Raw genomic sequence first — 19953 nt, 5'->3', positions numbered from 1 at the left:
GCAACCGAGTCGGACACTTTATGCAGCTCTGTAACTCTACACATTAATAACTTAACACCCAACAAGCTTTTAGAGTGCGTAGTAGCTTAAATTAGTCCTCTACGTCTACTACATCTTTCTTACATGTGCGCTTATTATGCCCTGTCTCGCTACACCTCTTGCAGCGTCGAGTACCCCCTCCACGAGTACCTGCTCGGACCCTCTGCTCACGCTCCTCTACCTCAAGCTGGGTCTCAGCATCTCTCTGGGTAATTATTTCCTCTGCCTCTGCCTGCGATAGGGTCCCACCTTTCTAGATCCGCTTCTTTTTACGCTTTCTTCGCTCACTTACAGCTTGATTTGCCTGCTCAAGACTAGCTACTCTAGCTTCAAGCAACGTGTGTGAATGTACCTTAATTGTTGACCCTTTCTTAGACTGTAGCACCATCTCGATAATAGAATCAGGTGACGAGCTCTTATAGTCACGTATCCTCTTGATAATTAGCGTAGTTTGGCCTCTATCTCCTAGGCGCTGCTTAGTGTTTTTAGTTGCTAGGTAGTAGGCCCTATTAGAGGTAGCGACGGTGTGAAAGGCTTCACTTCAAGCTTCGATAGCACCACCTCTAGGTTATCTGGGACTAAACTAGTCGCTCGGAAGCTTGATGTAATGTTTCCCTTTGAAAATGCCTTTTCAAACACCTGTGCAAAGGCAGCGAGGAAGGCTTTCTTGTCGATATAGTTGATGTGGCTGTTTGCTAAGACATTAATTTCCTTCTTGTACGCCTGCTTCAAGGGAGCAAAACAACCCACGTCAAGTGGCTGCAGGATATGCGACGAGTGTGGGGGCATACAGAGAGTAATAATCTTGCTTTCCTCGCAGAGATCCTGGAAAGCGAGCGACTTGTGGCTCTCGTGGCCATCAAGAATCAACAGCCGGTGGCTACCCACTGTCCTTGCCTCTGTATGCTGGATAAAGTGCTACAACCAGGCAAGACCAAGCTCGTTCGTTGTCCAGCCGTTATTACTGACGCCTATCCTCCAGTCCTTAGGGTTGTGATACTAGGCCTAATTGTGGTGCTTGCTTTGAAGATAAAGAAGGGTGGGACAACCTAGCTCTTTGCGTTGATAGCGGCAATCAAGGTTGCCCACTCCCTATCGCTAGGCTGGACCCCAATTGGTTTAAGACGTCTCTCAGACGCTATTACCACCTTAACTGACCCTCTAATACCCATCTGAAAGCCAGTCTCGTCAAAGTTATAGGTATCTTCGTCTAGGATGCCGTACTAAGCTTTAACGTTACGTACAAGGTCGAACAGGGGCTAATAACAGCTAGATTACTGCACAAGACTCTCTAATAATCGCGCTGTCTAGTTACCTGAGACTTGATCTCTGGCTTCCGCTTGACTAGGTTTCTAGCCCATTTTTCTCCGACCTGGCCACCACTACGGGCAGCTAGCAGTTGGTTGGCCATTTCACGTACGTAGCTAAGTGTAGGGGCAAAACCTCGTGCGTCAAGCTTCCTTATATACTGTATAACTACTCCTCTTCATGCCTCTAAAGCCTTGATGAGTTGGCGTAGGTATCACGTTATGAAGTAGTTCCAGCGCGTCGATCACGAAGGGTTCTTCTACTAACACTATAGGTTGCAGCAGCGCGTCGATCACTTAAATTCGCGTCTGATTTCATTGCTTGAATAGCTAAGACAATCCTGTCTTCAGGAGAAAGCGCTTCAAGATCGGGTTGATAAGACATGAAATAAAAGGTAGAGAGAGAGGTGGTCTTGGCAGAAGGTGGGCGTTTCGCTTACCCGGGCGTTTCGCTTGCCGCTCACGTTAGCGTTGCAATAAGTTATATATCCTAGCACCTCCTGCACCTGCTGCCACCGCGTTCGCCTCCATCTGCTCGTCCTGCCACCCTCGAACCCCCTCTCCGCACCGGTCGCACCCAGCCGTCTCCAAGTCATTGCACTCTACCCGCCTACCGTCCAAGTAGCCGCTCATTAGCCCTCGTCTACACCCGCTGCTAATGATGAACATCCCTATAGCCTGCACGTCTAAGTCGCTGCTCTTCTGCTTTATCGTCCGCTCCACCTCGCCCTTCTCTACCAGCACCACGGCATCCACCCTCTCGCCAGCTCGCCCGCCTCGCCCGCTCTCCTGTGCATAGTCGATCATGCTCCACGGCATCCCTACGTGCAGTATGTACATGATCCCCGGGAAGTCGACCCCTGTGCCCAGCGCCGACGTAGCCACGATCAGCCCTCCGTCTAGCAGCCACTGCTTCAATCGCTCCACTCGCTCTATGTCGCTAGCGTGATAGCACGCGCACCTGAGCGCCTCGGCCAGCTCTTCGCACTGCTGCTTGCTGCGACAGTACACCACGCCCTTCTCTCCTCTGTGGAGCAGTAGCTGCTGCTGTCTTCGACACATTGCTAGCGCCGTCTCCTGTGCCTTGCCACGCTCGCACCACGACACGTAGTACTGCGTGTTCGGCCAGACTGTGCTCGCCCGGATGTATGTTGCGCACGGAAGCAGCATGCTTGTTGCCAGCTCGCCCTCTCTCACCGGCGGGAGCGTTGCTGTGAGCAGCACAATCGGACACGGCAGCAGCCGCAGATTCTTTAACAGTGCCAGCTTCGGCCGCCAGTCGCTTAATGTGATGACTAGATGACACTCGTCCACCACTACTCGCCGCAACAAGCCCTTGCCGCTGAGCATATTTGCGTACCCTAAGATGTCACGGTTTGGTGATGGGACGATGCCTATCTGAGACTAGCGCTGTTTATGGTCACTCACCTACATAAACTTTCCATAGCTTGTACAATACAACCTCAGTCAATCCTCAACTTCTTCCCTATGCGTACGGTTCACCCACTCCAACAGTTATGAGCCCGGCTGCATCCTGATTGTACTCATTTCCCGATTACCGCGTCCCTCATAGCGCACGATTACTAGGCCCCTCATAGCCGCACGATTACCGCGTCCCTCATAGCGCACGATTACTAGGCCCCTCATAGCCGCACGATTACCCGCGTCCACCACAGCGCTCGATTACTAGGCCCCTCATAGCCGCACGATTACCCGCGTCCACCACAGCGCTCGATTACCCCGCGTCCACTATAACGCACGATTGCTACGTCTGTTCTACGCACACAATGGCTACAGGATCAGCAGTAACTCGAGTTACTGTTATCCTTAATACACCAGATGACTGGTTCAACTGGATCTTTCTCTGCAGAGACTTCGCGAAGGATCACAAGATCTGGCAATACGTCAATCCAGATACACCAAAGGAGAGCCTGCCTGACCTAGAGGCTGCCAATCCTAAGCCTCAGCTCACCGACTATAAGGCTAGAGCTTCCAAGCTCTCTGATCTATCCACTGAGGATCGTGATTCCTACCGATGGGAGGTTGAACAATGGAGACTCGACGAGATCACGCTGCAGAAACAAGAGAGAGCTCTGGTGCAGCTAAATACAGAGATCACTAGGTCTATCGCCACGCGTCATCTCTACCTAATACAGGATCTCCCTACTGTGTACGATCGACTTGTCGCTCTCAAGAAGCAATTCTGTCCTTCTACAGCCGATCGGAGTCGCGACTTGATAGCAAGATACACCAATCTGAAGACCGCTCCACGCAACCTAAAGAAACTCGATGAATGGATGGCTGACTGGATACACATCACTTCTCAATGCCAATCGATCAACCTACCAGAGACAACTAGCTACAGGCCTCAGGAGGATTTCCTGATTGCCTGCCAAGCTCACTATCCAAACTACGCTGCTACCTGCCTCGATCAGATATACGAACACGAGATAAACGGTACAAATCTACTCAGCTTGCCCGCCTACGTCGAAAAGATGACGAAGTACATCCGCCGAGCTGCCCAGACCACTGCCACTGAGTCAAGTGTGCTATCTACCTCAGCTGCTAAGCTTGGGATTGCAAACCTACCTTGTGTTTGTGGGCTGTCACACGCTTTACCCGACTGCTGGATACTCAATCCACTTCACCCAGGTCGACCAAAAGACTGGACACCAGCACCTATTGGAGTCCGCAAGGTTGAACAAGCTCAAAAGGATCCTAAGATTTCGAAGCAAATAAAGGACGCCCTAAATGAATGGGCTTCACGTCAACAGTATAGAGACAAGATTCAGGTAGATGACGGCCAACCACCTAGTGGTGGTACATCATTCGTGGTTCATCTGCTGGATACAGGTCAGTTATCACCAACTCACTGACTTGGTGACAACTGGGGGTGTGTCACGGTTTGGTGATGGGACGATGCCTATCTGAGACTAGCGCTGTTTATGGTCACTCACCTACATAAACTTTCCATAGCTTGTACAATACAACCTCAGTCAATCCTCAACTTCTTCCCTATGCGTACGGTTCACCCACTCCAACATAAGAAGTTGCCGTTGCTTGTAGTGTCCCCTGCGGCGTCTGCGCTGACTACGACAACAGCCGCCGGGCTGCTCTCGTCGTGCTTCTACTCCGTGCAGTTGATGCCGCACTTCTGCATCTAGTCTACTACATCCTCAATGAGCGCTCGGTGCAGCACCACGATCACCGTCACCCAGCGTCGTCCATGCAAGCCGGCACGCTAAACAGCAAGCTCTTGCCTCCACCAGTCGGCAGAACAACGACAAGCGGCGTCTGCCTATTGATCACTGCGTGCAGCGCCAGCTCCTGCTCTGCGGTCCGAACCGCGCCTCATATTGGTTAGGGCTGCCCCGTCGCATCATATTGGTTAGGGGTTGTAAGAATGAAGTATAATCCTTAGATTGAATACTAGAGTCTTGTACGAAGTTGAACACACTAAGCCATAGGGGTTCAGTGTCTAAGCTATATACTTAATGAGTGTGGCGCTCAGTATTGAGCGTGTGAGTGCTCGTTGATGAGCACCTGTTCCTGGACTAGCGCGTGCTGCTCACCACTGAGCGGTCACGTGACTATGGCGTGGTTGCTGTGCCGCAATCCTTCAACTGTGCCGCTTGATCCTTCAAAGTGATTACGCTTACCCCTGTCTCCTCCGGGGTATAGATCGTAACAACCACGCAGCTCTAACAAATTCGGATCACTTGACCAACCAAAATAGCGTTAGGGTTAAGGCCTGGATTGAGCTGCTTGATTCGGGCAGTAGTCGTGCCAGCATCAGCCGCGATACTAGTGAGAGTATCGCCTTCCTTAACCGTATAGTTGCAATTCTGGCGCATTTCCACCTTTGACAGATCCTCTAATGGTTTAACGAAATCCTTAGAAAGAGTGTTATCCTAGGGCTATGTTAAATCTTCTAGTAATTATCTAGGAGATCCTTTTCTAGGCTTACAAGGCTTTCTACCTCGACCCCACGCTTGGTTTCCGCAGCAGCCAGGCTGTAGGCAAGGCTGTTTCCAAAGAAAAAACACGCGAGCAAAGTAGTAGGTTTCATTGTAGCAACTAGGAGGCTGGGTGGGTAGAGTAAAGGTTTTGGAGAGATGATAGATTTGATTGTTGAGGACCGAAGTATGTTTCTTAAACTTTTGCTATCCTATATGTGCTGGCTCTGTAACCTTTATACTTGAATAATATAAGTGTGATAGGCTACTGCACGTTCTATTCGTATTAGAGAAACTACGGTAGTTACCGTACACAAGGCGCTTCCGAGTGAATCCGGTACTTGTATCTTACATGGGTTATGCTGATAGTGCTCTGCACGTTCTGTTCGTATTAGAGAAACTACGGTAGTTACTGTACACAAGGCGCTTCCGAGTGAATCCGGTACTTGTATCTTACATGGGTTATGCTGATAGTGCTCTGCACGTTCTGTTCGTATTAGAGAAACTACGGTAGTTACTGTACACAAGGCGCTTCCGAGTGAATCCGGTACTTGTATCTTACATGGGTTATGCTGATAGTGCTCTGCACGTTCTGTTCGTATTAGAGAAACTACGGTAGTTACCGTACATAAGGCGCTTCCGAGTGAATCTGGTACTTGTATCTTACTGTCAGATTTTTATGGATGGGATCAAGTGTGTATTCTCTGTGTCTGTCTACGGCTCTGTCTGTGGGAGGTGGCCTCGCCTCGGGCTTGGCAGTGCTAAGTCCCGGCGCTAGCCCTGGTTTGGGGTCTCATGTCCTTCCCCAACCACCATCGGCTCGATCATGGAGCAAAACCTCGCCTCAATCTGACACTTACATGGGTTATGCTAATAGTGCTCTGCACTTTCTATTCGTATTAGAGAAACTACGGTAGTTACCGTACACAAGGCGCTTCCGAGTGAATCCGGTACTTGTATCTTACATGGGTTATGCTGATAGTGCTCTACACGTTCTGTTCGTATTAGAGAAACTACGGTAGTTACCGTACACAAGGCGCTTCCGAGTGAATCCGGTACTTGTATCTTACATGGGTTATGCTGATAGTGCTCTGCACGTTCTGTTCGTATTAGAGAAACTACGGTAGTTACCGTACATAAGGCGCTTCCGAGTGAATCCGGTACTTGTATCTTACATGGGTTATGCTGATAGTGCTCTGCACGTTCTGTTCGTATTAGAGAAACTACGGTAGTTACCGTACACAAGGCGCTTCCGAGTGAATCCGGTACTTGTATCTTACTGTCAGATTGAGGCGAGGTTTTGCTCCATGATCGAGCCGATGGTGGTTGGGGAAGGACATGAGACCCCCAAACCAGGGCTAGCGCCGGGACTTAGCACTGCCAAGCCCGAGGCGAGGCCACCTCCCACAGACAGAGCCGTAGACAGACACAGAGAATACACACTTGATCCCATCCATAAAAATCTGACAATTAAGAGTCTCACTGCCTGTACCGAGTACAGAAGAGTCAATCAAAGTTACTTTATACTACAAATACCGTCAATACGACGATCCCCACGCTACAACACGTAAGCGCCGAACCGAAGAGTCATCAAAACTCATCGACAAGATGTCTGTACTATCAAACAGAGATCCAACAGTGATCCTAACGGATTATACCAATTGGGCTAAATGGTACCAACAACTACAAGCGGAATGCGCCGCATACCAAGTGTGGGAAAAGGTAGATCCAAAGCAACGTGGGATCCCTCTAATAGAACCACAACCACCACTAGCTCCACTTATCGGAAGCTATCAGCCATCAACTGCAGCGACGAATCTGCACGTTACCCAATATCGCCAAGCGATCGGCGACGATAGCGCCGAAGCGCCAGCCTACGTACCGGTACGACCCTCGGACCTCGCGACGAACGCGAAGACGTCCTATAAAGAAGATATCGATTATTACCGAATACAACTAGAAGAGTTTAAAATACTTAACCAGAGATATCAACAAGAGCGGACCGGACTTGGAAAGCTCACCGAGCACATAAGGAAGACTGTGTCACAACACCTCTTCTACAACTGCTGCAAGGCAGGTCTTTCCCATCGGCAGTGGATTGAAAACTTAGCCGCAAATGTTGGGATTGACACGAAGGAGGAACTCAAACGTGCGAGAGAACGTTACCTCGCGGCCCAAAAACCGATGAGGTTGTTAGCACAGTGGGAGACCTGGCTAACTGAGATGGACCATGCAATCACGGAAGGCAAGGCCCTTGGCATACCTGAATGCCAAGACGAAGAGTTTATCAAGGAGGATTTCGTCAAAGCAGTTCTCAAACCATCACCAGAATGGACTACCGCGTTCATGGCCGGTGGAAATAAAGACCCACGTGTCACTGTACGGATGATGATTAAACAGTTCCGAGAGTACGCCTCACTGTTGCATCCGATCAAACACAAGGTCCCGAAGGCCGCCTTTGTAGCAAGTGGACCTCAACTGAACGGCGAAGACGCAGATGACGCCGCCGAGAAGGCCCCAGGAAAGCGAGGTCGCGGCAAAAGCCGAAAGACTCCCGGACCGGGCAAGGATAGGAAACAATGCAAGGTATGCGACCAACAGCACGAACTAAAGGATTGTTGGTACGCGTTTCCGCACAACGCCCCTGTTTGGTGGAAGCCACGTGAAACACTGAAGACGATGGCTCAGCACCGAATTGATAGCGACACTGATCTCGAACAAGAGATAAGGGGAGCCAAGAGAGCTAAATTAGGGACACCCCAGATTAAGAAGTCACAGAGCACTCCGGTAGAGGATACTGTCGAGTGACCAGAAGGCCGGAACATAGGCCAGATCAACCTTATAATCTGTGCCTCATCATTTATGGCAAAGGAATCTAAGTACCCACTTCAACGCTCTTACATAATGGACTCCGGAACCACTATACACGTCGGCAACGACCTCGGACGATTCACGAATATTCGACCGCCTATGACAGGAGACTTCCTCTGGGCAGGCAATACAAGGGTGTGGATTAAGGCATACGGTTCAGTTACTCTGAGAGTAGATAGCGCAGACGGTCACCGTCTCCTCTACCTCGAGAACGTCGCCTACTGCCCTGACCTACACTGCAGTCTTGTCTCCTTCCGGATACTCCGCCGGCAAGGTCTTTGGTGGGACACCAAATCCGACCCAACAATCCTCCGACGGTCCGACGATAGCGAACTGGCAGTACTACACGAGAAGTACGGACAATGGATACTGGAACTCAATGACGCTGAGGCGCGAGCAGCGTTTTCAACGCAGCAGCCAACGCGCAGGACAGCCGTACGAAAACGAGCTGAGGCTATAGTCTGGCACAAGAGACTTGGCCACCCTGGATCCGACGCCCTAGAACACCTAGTGAACCAATCTGAGGGGGTGAAGATCGTCGGGGTCCCCACAGTGAAATGCGATGCCTGTGGGATATCAAAGTCGAAGCGAATGATACGACGGACGCCCCGGACTATTTTAGAAGGTCCGGGAGAGCGAGTTGCGATCGACTTTCACGACTACGAAGCAGAAAGTACGACCAAGGAGAAGAGTCAGATGCTTATTAACTGCCGCGTTACGGGATACATATGGGATTTCTATCTTAGTGACAACCGAACGGCAAGAGTCATCCTTAAAAGCCTTAAGATGTTCGTCACCTTTATGATGAATCAATTTGGTATAACGGTAAAGGTTATTGAGACGGACAACGAGATATTTTCCGTGAAGCCAGAGGTCGCCAGATGGTGCAGAACAAGAGGTATAGTACTCGAGCCTTCCGCCCCGATACGCAAGCGCAAAACGGAGGAGCCGAACGCTCAGGGGGTGTGGTAAAAGAAAAGGGTCGAGCAATGCGACTCGATGCACATCTGCCGTGGGACCAATGGCCGGAAATCGCCCGGACCGCCGTCTACCTACACAACAGGACGCCGAAATATCAGAACCGCTGGAGATCTCCATACGAGATGTTCTTCACGGCAATCGCTTTCCAGAATGGAGTTGTTACATCACCACGCAAGCCCAACCTGTCGCATTTACGAGCGTACGGCTGTAAGGCATTTGCGATGACGGATGACACGAAGCGAGGAAAAGGACGTCTACAGAGATTTGACCCGAAAGCCTGGATAGGGTACTTAGTTGGTTACCGTTCGACGAACATATTCCGAATTTGGGTACCATCTATAGGCAAGGTCATTAGCACTCGCGACGTTGTATTCGACGAGGAAGTCGTATATAGTGGAGAGCATAAAGAGGTTATGGACAATCTTATGCATAGCACTACAGAGGAGATAGCAGCATGGATTCGAACTATTGAACTGCCCCCTGGACCAAATCCCACACGGGAAGAACTTGGAACTTTCTACGAAGATGAGACCATTGCTAGAGCGCCGGAAAATGGGCGGCTCGAGTATGATGAGGCGGGAAGGAAGGTAGTACCTTATCCGACGCCACCACATACGCCCCCACCGGCAGCACTGCTTGCTCAAATGCTAACTAATGTGGAACACCCCTTCAGGGACGATGATACCGGAGGCTACGGCCTACAATCCGAAGAGACTGCCTACGGGAAACAAGGTCTTGACACTAGCTACGGCGAACATGGTGTACAGACTGGCGCACAGCGCGAACATGGTCTATCCGCAGGCGTTCCACGCGAACAATGCGATGCCGGAGGCTACGGCCTACAATCCGAAGAGACTGCCTACGGGAAACAAGGTCTTGACACTAGCTACGGCGAACATGGTGTACAGACTGGCGCACAGCGCGAACATGGTCTATCCGCAGGCGTTCCACGCGAACAATGCGATGCCGGAGGCTACGGCCTACAATCCGAAGAGACTGCCTACGGGAAACAAGGTCTTGACACTAGCTACGGCAAACAAGGTCTCGCGAGTGGTATCCTCCATCCGGAACACAGGATGTTGAAGGAGCCATGGGCAGCCGCCTTTATGGCAGGCACCAAGGCAGGAAACGTTCAAAACTTGGCAGGAGAGCGACTGGACAAGGCAAAGCTTGAGCGTATGATGCGAAACGGCAAGAAGCCTCATCGCAGCCAGCTGCCACCGCCTCCCCAAGCGAACGGCCTGCGAGAGGATCACGAGTTGTTCTATTTTTTTCAAAGAGGCTGAGATTACACATCTCCATAGCCACAAGGAAACCAGATCCTGGTCAGAGGTCCCGGCGAAGACGGCTCGGAAGACCGACCAGCAGGTACTGGACTCAATGTGGGTATACACCTACAAATTTGACAAGCACCATCGATTCCAGAAGTGTAAGGCGCGATTGGTAGTGCGTGGAGACCAGCAACGAAATGTCACCGCACAAGAAACCTACGCTGCTACACTAGCCGGAAGATCGTTTCGGATGCTAGTGTCGATTGCGGCCCGGTTTGACCTAGAGCTGAAGCAATACGACGTATCGAACGCCTTCGTCAACGCAGATATTGATCGAACAGTGTACATGCGGATGCCCCCAGGATACAGGAAGCAGGGAATAATACTGCAACTAAACAAAGCGCTGTACGGCCTACGGATCTCGCCATTGCTCTGGCAAAGACACTTCACTGCCTTCCTCCTAGAAATCGGGTTCTCGCCAGTTCCCCACGAACCTTGCTGCATGATCCGAGACGGAGTGTTCATCTTCTTTTATGTTGATGACATTATCCTTGCCTCTTCGAAACGGCACGCGGAAGTAGCTCAGAAAGTGGAAGAGGAACTGAAACAGCGATACAACCTGACCGGAGGAAAGGATTTGCAGTGGTTTTTAGGAGTAGAAGTTATACGGGACCGAGAGAAGCGAAAGATCTGGCTGTCACAGAAAGCTTATGTTGAGAAGATTGCACGGCTGGCAACGAACAAGGACCAACGACACAACACACCAATGGCTAGAGTCGAACTAGTTGCACGTGAGGGTTTGGCGACTCCTGGAGAGATTAACTTGTATCAACGCAAGATTGGATCGTTACTCTTCGCCGCCGTCAACACCCGACCCGATGTCGCATTCCCAGTATCACGACTCGCCCGGTTCCTCACAAACCCTGGTCCACTACATCAAGAAGCCGCTGACCGAGTGCTGTTGTACCTGGAGTCAACCAAGCTTCTATCCTTATCATTCGGAGGAGACGACCAATTGGTAGTAGCTAGCGATGCATCCTTTGCGGACAACACCGCGGATCGCAAGAGCTCCCAAGGGTACGTTATCAAGCTATTTGGAGGACTGATCGCATGGAGGGCGAACAAACAAGATACCATCACGACATCTACGACCGAAGCAGAACTCCTCGCGCTATCGCAAGTGGCTAAGGAGTCCATGTTTGTGCGGATGCTGCTAGAGGAGCTTCGGGTAGAGTTGACGGAGAAGACAATTACGATACAGTGCGATAATACGCAGACGATCCGGCTGATCAACGAGGAGATCTCTCAGCTGACGACGAAACTCCGTCACGTGGACATCCACAATCACTGGCTGAGGCAAGAGGCAAAGCGAAAGTCTATCAGAGTCGTGTATGTACCGTCTGGCGAAATGCTCGCCGATGGTTTCACGAAGACCCTGCCTGCCAACAACTGGCCCCAGTTCTTGACGCAGGTCGGACTGGTTGAAGTGAAGGAACGAGACGTAGAGGAAGCAGATCCAGAGGAAATTCTGGAGAAGATGGAAAGTCTTGTTATATAGTCCGGTATGAATGTCGCAAAGACCACTCCACCTCAGGCTGCCGAGGAGCGCCGAGCTGAGGGGGTGTGTCAGATTGAGGCGAGGTTTTGCTCCATGATCGAGCCGATGGTGGTTGGGGAAGGACATGAGACCCCCAAACCAGGGCTAGCGCCGGGACTTAGCACTGCCAAGCCCGAGGCGAGGCCACCTCCCACAGACAGAGCCGTAGACAGACACAGAGAATACACACTTGATCCCATCCATAAAAATCTGACACTTACATAGGTTATGCTGATAGTGCTCTGCACGTTCTGTTCGTATTAGAGAAACTACAGTAGTTACCGTACACAAGGCGCTTCTGAGTGAATCCGGTACTTGTATCTTACATGGGTTATGCTAATAGTGCTCTACACGTTCTGTTCGTATTAGAGAAACTACGGTAGTTACCGTACACAAGGCGCTTCCGAGTGAATCTAGTACTTGTATCTTATGTAAGAAGGAGTCGGAGGAAGATTACTAATAGATATAGTAATACTATTAGTAATCTAGCGGAAGTAGGGAACTAGAGTATAAATATAGATATAATAGATTGACAAGTATATCTATAGAGTAAAGGAGTGAAGGCTAGACGCCGAGCTACTAACGTGCTAGCTATAGCTTATATACATGTTCTAAGTATTCTCGAAGATTCCTCTCATTCTTGGTCTACGTAATCTATTATGTCATAGATTACGCGTCCTTACTCATTGACACGTAAGCAAGTAGATCTCTTACTAGATCTATGCTAGTGCTTATCTAAGCTTATTATTCAACACGCCCCCTTAAGCTTAGTTAGCTTAATACTTATAGACAATAGCCTTCTATCAATCTATAGCTATTATCTAGATAATATAACTAGTTAGAGGACAATTTAGGATAACTAGTTATTTTGTTTTTCTACTACTGTCAGATATGAGGTAGATTTTGGGTGGAAGGCAACGGAGTTGGAGATCATCACGTTACGTAGACCCCCTAGTCCCAAGAGGGACTAGGACAGGGCGACCTTCCGTCTCATCCCCCACGAGACTGCACCACACACCACAATACACACGTTCAACCACAATTATTATGATTCCCATCAGAACCCTGTTATCTGACAACTACTACTCTCCTAAGTATGGTAGTATATTTGCTTCTACCTTAAACTCGTTAATCTTTTGTGTATTAACAGATTTAGTAAGGCTATCTGCTAATAGAGTAGTAGTAGGCTGATAAACAAATTCAATTTCTTTGTTTTTGTTGGAAGGCCTTGTACGATCGTACGGTGAATAACAGTAGCTAAGGTAATCTTGTGTATTGGTATTCTGGTGTATGATGATTCTACGAATGTGGGGGCTACGAAGGTATACATAACGTTGGGTCCGAGTTGGGCCGAAGTAGGATCGAGGCGGTACATTGGGCCTTATTAGGCGACACACCGTGTGTATGCCGACACTGGCAATCTTTTCTTATTGTAACGACTGATGTAAGGAAAAACGGGTCTTCTAAAAAGAACACACTGAGAGGGATTCCAAATAGGCATATGTGCCTACTCCGTAGGTCGCTGCACAGATCCCTCTACTCGGATTGACAGCTTGTTGCTTTCGATGAAACGTTCTAACGCGCGATTTGGTGTTGCTTTCGTGAATGCGTCCGCGGGGTTGTCCTCTCCGTTGATCCAGCGGATCTCAGTGATCTCGCGACGCTCGTATGACTGCCGAAGCGCCATGATGTCGATCATCAGTCGCTTCTCAGCAGTTGTTCCGAGTTTGACGAGGCATTCATACAAGGAGTATGAATCCGTACACACAATAAGTGGGATCGGTGGTAGACCTAGGCGTCCTGTAATTATCTTGAGGGTTGTTAGGATAGCGATAGCGATGTCGACACCGCTAACCATGCCGTACGTTTCTGAGGCAAGAACGCTCCGGGTAACGCGTTTGCATTTGGTCGAACTCCAATGGATTACGTTACCACGAATATCAAACGTGCTGTCTTGTCGACTCGACTCATTCGCAAGGATAAGTAGGTACCCTAGCTGTGAGCTAAGGTCTTGGTTGTTCGCGAAGGATCCGTCTGTGAACACTACCAGCTTTGCTGTAGCGAGGTCGAGAGGGACGTATCGCAGGCCTCGTTGTATGCTCTCAGATTGCCACTGCAGCCGGCGGTTAAGCTTCACGTATTCCGTGTCCTTAGGTTGTTGTATTTGCGCAGCCGCGGAAAGATCGAACGATGCTTCAGGTTGGCATATCGACGCAATGTACGCGCCACGCGCGCGCTGCTCCATGTACTTCTGTGCTCGGTTTGCTGCCTTCGGATCAATAATTTCGATCTTGGCACCTTGTCCCTTCTGCGTAAGTAGAATCGTGTCTCCGCGCAACGTTAGAGTACATCCGTTGAACTCGAGTGATACTTCTTTGGACAGTCTCTCCTTGGGCTTGGCTCGAAAATTGGCTTTCTGGAGCGCAGCGTCTTCTGCACCAGAGAATGCAGGCGTCCCAATCGCGAGAGTATCGTCTGTCTGCAGGCCCACTATTCCAAACGCTTCCCGTCTCCCGTTCGTGATCAGGAGGCACGGGTCATACGTTGATGTAGCCATGTCGAGCTCCTTGCAGTGGTGTCCTTGGTACGTAGCAAACCAGTGGACTCCTGCTTCCGCGATTCCATAGAGTGGCTTGATTACGCGAATAATTGTTCCCTCGGGATACTTTGTTATAAGCTCCTTTGGGAGGTGCGCTAAAACCGTGCGGAATAGCTCTGTTTGTGCCTGTGGGTACGCTTGCGTGATATCTCGTAGTTCCACAACCATGCCCTCATCGAGTAATGCAGGCGCTAGGGCTAGAATCAGGCGTTGGCTGGCTCGTTGGATGGTTGGCGACTGCGTCAGGATCTCGTGTTTGCCCTCGTCATTGTAACCTTGAACAACGAGGCGTGATTTCTCGTACGGGACCATGGTCTTGCCTTTGACTTCGCGGACCATGCGCGATTTAAAGATACGATACCCGCCGTGTAGAGTTGGGTCAAACAGCTCAAAACTGAATACTCCACGGCCGACGAGGTCGTCGATCTCCTTCTGATCGGATGCTTCGAATGGAGCGCCCGGGACGTTAATCACGCCGTCATTGCGTAGCTTGACGGCCAGGGCGTAATCGTCCTCCTCCTTCTTCGACAGGTACTGCACCTTGGGCTTGTTCTTTGATCCAGGTGGGCGGCCCCGCTTGCGCGGCTGAGCCGCTTGGGTGGCTTCCGCCGGTGGTACCGGTAGTGGCGGTTCATCAGCAATCGCTTCGTCTGTGGTCGGAGATCCACCTGTGCCTTGATCTGCGCCGTCTATCGCTGTAGTCAGATCGCGATAGTACGGTTTTACGACAGTGGATCGGAACGTCGTTGGGCCGTTGATCATGTCTACAGTAACATCGTGGTCCTTCATATCGATGACTCTATACGGCCCTTGCCATCCATTCTTCTCACGCCATACCATCACCTCACTCTGAAGAGGCAGTGATAGTACCCCGTCTGTGGTAGGCCCATTCCTGGTACCAAGTGCGTTGCTCACTGCATGTTCCGCTGCAGCCTTCCGCAGCGCCCTCATCGCTTTCTGGATTGCCTCTGCGCGATGGGTTATCGAGGGAGATGGTGGTGAATCCATGGATATCCGGGGGTATGCACCGAAGACGAGCAGCGTGGGTACGAGCCCGTCTGGGCCTGCGGTGTCGTTGACGGCCTTGACTGCCATCTGCAACACTGCGGCGTCGCTGGTGCCAGTGTCAAGCTCTGTCCTCAGGATCTCGTACGCGCGTCTGAGCGGTGCGTGGTATCTTTCTACCTTGCCGATAGACCAATGGGCCTCGGTTGGCACTTGTTTACATGTGATTCCCATGATCTTCGCCTCTGATCTGAATTCGACTGACGCGAAGTTAGTGCCAGCGTCGTGGGTGACGATATCTGGCGGCCCTTGATATGTATCAATCCAGAGCAGGCGGAGTGCTTCCCAGGTGTCTTTCGCGCTCATAGACGGTAGAAATCGCGCGCCGTTGAATGTTGTAGCCGAATCGATCACGTGAAGCACTGGTTTCCCACTCAGATACATCACATCTACGAGGATCTCGAAGTTGAATTCCCGATCATCTTTCAGCCTAAACTTGAATCGGCGCGGCGCTGGATCATGCGCTTGGCAGTGATGGCAGAACGTTTGGATCTCTCGGAGCAGCCGTTCATCCACGTCCTCGTGTCCTGCGCGTTTGAGCAATCGTATCAGCCGTTCGACGGCTGGATGCCCGAACCTCCGGTGTAAGCGTCGGAGCTCAGTCTCCGTAAGGAATACGCGCGCGCGCTCTGCCTTGCTTAGGTGGAACCACGGGTGTCCCCATTTGCGAATCACTGGAAAGGTAGCTTTTCCTTGTACCAGCTGGTCCGTAGTATTGTTGAAGTACACGTGGAGCCGGTCCATGTCTTTCAGACAGAGGAGAAACGGGGTGGGTGCGTTCAAGACCTCAAATTTGATCTTTCCAATCTGTGTCGATACATGTGCGGTTCCAATCGAAGTAGTGACGCTTCCTTTGCCAAATTGCACAGATGCGTTTCCAGCAGTAGACGTATCTAGAGTTACGGTGGGGTCCTCAGTTTGGAGCGCCAGGAACTGCTCCTTTCCGGCTGTCGATACATTTGAGGCACCAGTGTCAGGAAGAATGCCTTGGTACGTGATTCGCGAGTATCGATCCTCGATAAGGAACTGCGTTGCGGGCGTAATAGGCTCCTTGCACCTGTAGACGTCTTCTCCGGTCACGTGGTGCAGAAAGGCCTGATCTGTGAGGTACTTAACTGCCAGTCTTTGGTCTTCATCATCTTCGTCTTGCTCCTCTAGGAAGAACTGGTCGACTTCTTCCCCCTCGTACGCGACGAGAAATGTGCTAAACTCCATTTGCTCTCCCGTAATCGCGCAGTGTGTGATGTACTGCGCTTTTGAGCGTTTTCTTTCTTCAAGCGTATGGTTTGTGGACCAACAGCCTGTCTTGCTGCAGACGTAACATTTCTTGTCGATTTGTGTGTTGACTCCAGAGCGGTGCTGAAGCCCACCGCGTCCGCGGGTGAATCCGCTGCGTCCACCACGAGGGTTGTAATTCCCTCGCAATCTTCCAGAGCTGTTGTTGTTGTACCGACGATCCAAGTAGTACTGGCTATCCGTATCCGCCTCAGTGAAGTTGACGGAGACGGTCATGGCGAGTGAGTTTTCGATTGACGATCGCAGATCTCCAAACAGAACCTCGCATTCTAGAGACGGCTTGTAGAGTGCCATCTCGAGCTCCTTCACGCCTCGGCATGCTGTGATTACAGTCGTTCGGAGCGCGTATTCTCCCATGTACTGCTGTCCAAGTGCTCTTTGACACAATTGGAGCTTGTCCAGCATGATGTCAAGGACCTCGTGGAGGTTCTTTTCGGGGTTCTCCCTGCGGACTTTGACAAACGATGTCGTCGTCCAGTCCGCGTAGTAATGGCCGTGGTTGACGTCTGTGTCGAAGTGGTTCTTGAGCTTTGTGTAGGCAGTCAAGAACGTATCCATCCGCTGATCGACGAAGTGGAGGTAATACTCCTCTGCGCGGCCGTCGAGAATCCGTGGAAAGACTGCATGGAACTGCCCTGGCTCGATGTCTGCGTGATAACAGATGCTGTAGAAGATTTTCAATTTATCGTCTAGGAGGTCGTACGGCTTTCCCGTATACTTTTTGTCTCGGTCCCACATTTTCACGAAGACATTGATCGTCTTAGGATCTAGTTTCTCATTGCTAAACTCGATTGGTGGAACTGCCTTGTACGGGTCTGTTTCACCAGAGGGCACAATTGGGGAACGCTCGGTCCCTTCGGACGTTGCGGGTATGCTGGTGTATACTCGCGGAATCGGTCGAAGTTGTTGTAGGTGAGGGGAGGTTGCTGACTTTGGACGCGCTGATAGGCTGGCTGCGGTGCGGATTCAGTTGTCTCTACAGGCTGGCTTCGGATTGGTTGGTTTTGGGCTTTCTCAATCGTTTTTGCTAGCTGGTCCTGAATCTGTTGTTCTTCCTCAACGGTCTCCTGTCGTCCTTGCACACGGGCGTGGGTCTGGTCTTGATCGCGGGTTTGCCGACTGTCTACGTCTCGGCCTCTTGTCCTTACAGGCGTTTGGGTTCGGCTCTGGGCCTGGCTTGATAATCTCCTGTCTGTGGACTGTACTGATCCTTCACTGCGTTGTTGCCGTAGTGCCCGCTCTTGCAACATGTGCGCAGCTGATCGTGTGTCAAACACAGCCGACTGGAATACGTCCTGAGGCCATTCTAGGTACTCCTCCATGCGTAATAACCTAGCTAGAGACTCACTAGGTGCCATATTAATACGGCCAGTATACACTCCCTTAAAGCGGAGGATCCGCTTTAGTTCCTTTGTGTATATTGGCTGGGCACGTAGGAACATTGCCTCTGTCCATCCTTCAAAGTCCTGACGGAACTCCCAAAAGAGTTCTTCATCTGCTGTTGGTCGATCTGTATAGTCCGCAATCGCACGCGCAATGTACGTTGTTGCTGTAGTAATCCCTACCTCATCGTCTGGAGCTTCAACGTTGTCCTCCCAAATCTCTGGATCGATGTGATGCCATTCTCTTGGTTTTATGTTTGTGGTCCCTAGTAGCGCCTCTAGTGTGGGTACCACTCTTCTACTACTGCTCGCCATTCCTACTGCCGGCGTCCTGGCTACCGGTGCTCTTTCCGATGATGTTCTCTCTCCTGCCATTGTGTTCTTGTTGACGCTTGTTGCGCTAGCTGCGTTCGCTAGAGATGCGTCGGTGGTCGTGGGTTGTACACGGGTCAAATCTCAACCGGTCGGTTGGCGCGTGTATAGACGGCGTCTTGGAACGCTTCTGATACGGCTGTAACGGTCGGTCGCTAGCCACGAACGACGCCTGATATAGCTAACAGTGAGCTTAGCATAGATAACTCCGCCTTGCTGATATAGGCAATCTAGGGAACGCGCGGGGTAAAGAATCTATCTCTTCTTAACCTAACTGTCTGTGACTGCCGTGCAATCACTGATCAGTGTTGGAAGGCCTTGTACGATCGTACGGTGAATAACAGTAGCTAAGGTAATCTTGTGTATTGGTATTCTGGTGTATGATGATTCTACGAATGTGGGGGCTACGAAGGTATACATAGCGTTGGGTCCGAGTTGGGCCGAAGTAGGATCGAGGCGGTACATTGGGCCTTATTAGGCGACACACCGTGTGTATGCCGACAATAATAATAATAATAATAAAGTGCCGAGGAAGCTCCGAAGGTTCCACCGAGGATCACCATAGCATCTGGGCTCTAGCCCGTTACAGCAACGATCCTTACAGCTGAAGTTAGTAAGCTTCGACAGGCTAGTCAGCGCCAGCAGCGTAAGAAGCAACAGCGCCGACAGTATATAGCCTGTGGAGGAGCTCTGCGGGTAGAGGAAGGTCAATTGCTTGCTGCAGAGGCTGAAAGAGTGCTCCAGAAGGTAGAGCAGGCAGGGCAGCCAAGCAGGCCTCGGGCACCACCAACCTGCACCAATTGCCACGAAAAAGGCCATAAACGGACTTAGTGTACTAATAGATAGCGCGCATCTAATAGATCTATTTTCTATATCTTTTATTGCGTGGTTGTAGAGCTACTGCAAGAAGACGCGTCGCGATTTTGGTGGGGCGGGCCGAGGAGTGGTTTGGGCCGAGGAGTGGTGAGACACGTTAAGATAGGTAGGGACATTACGCAGTTGACATGTGAACCGCCTTCACAGTACTTATTCAATGCCGGTGCATCTAAAGAACTGGCACAGGCCCAATCGAATGCTAACGCAGATGCGATTAGAAGAGGTGTAGATAACAAAATCAGGCTCAGTTTCATATTGTGAGTGAAGCAACGAGGAAGGTGTAGAAGGAACCTAGTAAGAAGGGGACAAGATGTTTATACATAATAAGCCAAATCTCTGAT

General features: G+C 50.7%; 7 protein-coding genes across 7 annotated transcripts; 4 read left to right on the top strand and 3 right to left on the bottom strand.

Moving 5' to 3' along the window:
* Positions 1–3133: 3133 nt before the first annotated feature.
* Positions 3134–4222, top strand: PtrM4_113040 (uncharacterized protein; the record flags this gene model as incomplete). Its single annotated transcript, XM_066108047.1, has 1 exon — positions 3134–4222. The coding sequence occupies one exon, from the start codon at positions 3134–3136 to the stop codon at positions 4220–4222; it is 1089 nt and encodes a 362-aa protein (XP_065961232.1).
* An 825-nt stretch (positions 4223–5047) lies between these two features.
* PtrM4_113030 (uncharacterized protein) lies at positions 5048–5415 on the bottom strand (the record flags this gene model as incomplete). The annotated part of the gene is made up of 2 exons (XM_066108046.1): positions 5048–5257; positions 5314–5415. 2 exons carry the CDS (start codon positions 5413–5415, stop codon positions 5048–5050), a joined length of 312 nt encoding a protein of 103 aa, XP_065961231.1.
* Positions 5416–6910: 1495 nt separating this feature from the next.
* Positions 6911–8110, top strand: PtrM4_113020 (uncharacterized protein; the record flags this gene model as incomplete). Its single annotated transcript, XM_066108045.1, has 1 exon — positions 6911–8110. The coding sequence occupies one exon, from the start codon at positions 6911–6913 to the stop codon at positions 8108–8110; it is 1200 nt and encodes a 399-aa protein (XP_065961230.1).
* Positions 8111–8206: 96 nt separating this feature from the next.
* Positions 8207–9145, top strand: PtrM4_113010 (uncharacterized protein; the record flags this gene model as incomplete). Its single annotated transcript, XM_066108044.1, has 1 exon — positions 8207–9145. One exon carries the CDS (start codon positions 8207–8209, stop codon positions 9143–9145), a length of 939 nt encoding a protein of 312 aa, XP_065961229.1.
* A 17-nt stretch (positions 9146–9162) lies between these two features.
* Positions 9163–11983, top strand: PtrM4_113000 (uncharacterized protein; the record flags this gene model as incomplete). The annotated part of the gene is made up of 2 exons (XM_066108043.1): positions 9163–10415; positions 10474–11983. 2 exons carry the CDS (start codon positions 9163–9165, stop codon positions 11981–11983), a joined length of 2763 nt encoding a protein of 920 aa, XP_065961228.1.
* Positions 11984–12051: 68 nt separating this feature from the next.
* On the bottom strand, positions 12052–12222 carry PtrM4_112990 (uncharacterized protein; the record flags this gene model as incomplete). The annotated part of the gene is made up of 1 exon (XM_066108042.1): positions 12052–12222. One exon carries the CDS (start codon positions 12220–12222, stop codon positions 12052–12054), a length of 171 nt encoding a protein of 56 aa, XP_065961227.1.
* Positions 12223–13529: 1307 nt separating this feature from the next.
* On the bottom strand, positions 13530–17720 carry PtrM4_112980 (uncharacterized protein; the record flags this gene model as incomplete). Its single annotated transcript, XM_001941645.2, has 1 exon — positions 13530–17720. The coding sequence occupies one exon, from the start codon at positions 17718–17720 to the stop codon at positions 13530–13532; it is 4191 nt and encodes a 1396-aa protein (XP_001941680.2).
* Positions 17721–19953: the final 2233 nt, after the last annotated feature.

The sequence above is a fragment of the Pyrenophora tritici-repentis genome, chromosome 6 (assembly GCF_003171515.1).
Source record: "Pyrenophora tritici-repentis strain M4 chromosome 6, whole genome shotgun sequence".
NCBI lineage: Eukaryota > Fungi > Ascomycota > Dothideomycetes > Pleosporales > Pleosporaceae > Pyrenophora > Pyrenophora tritici-repentis.
Note: the sequence above shows the minus strand (reverse complement) of the source record. Positions and strands in the feature narration are given on the sequence as shown.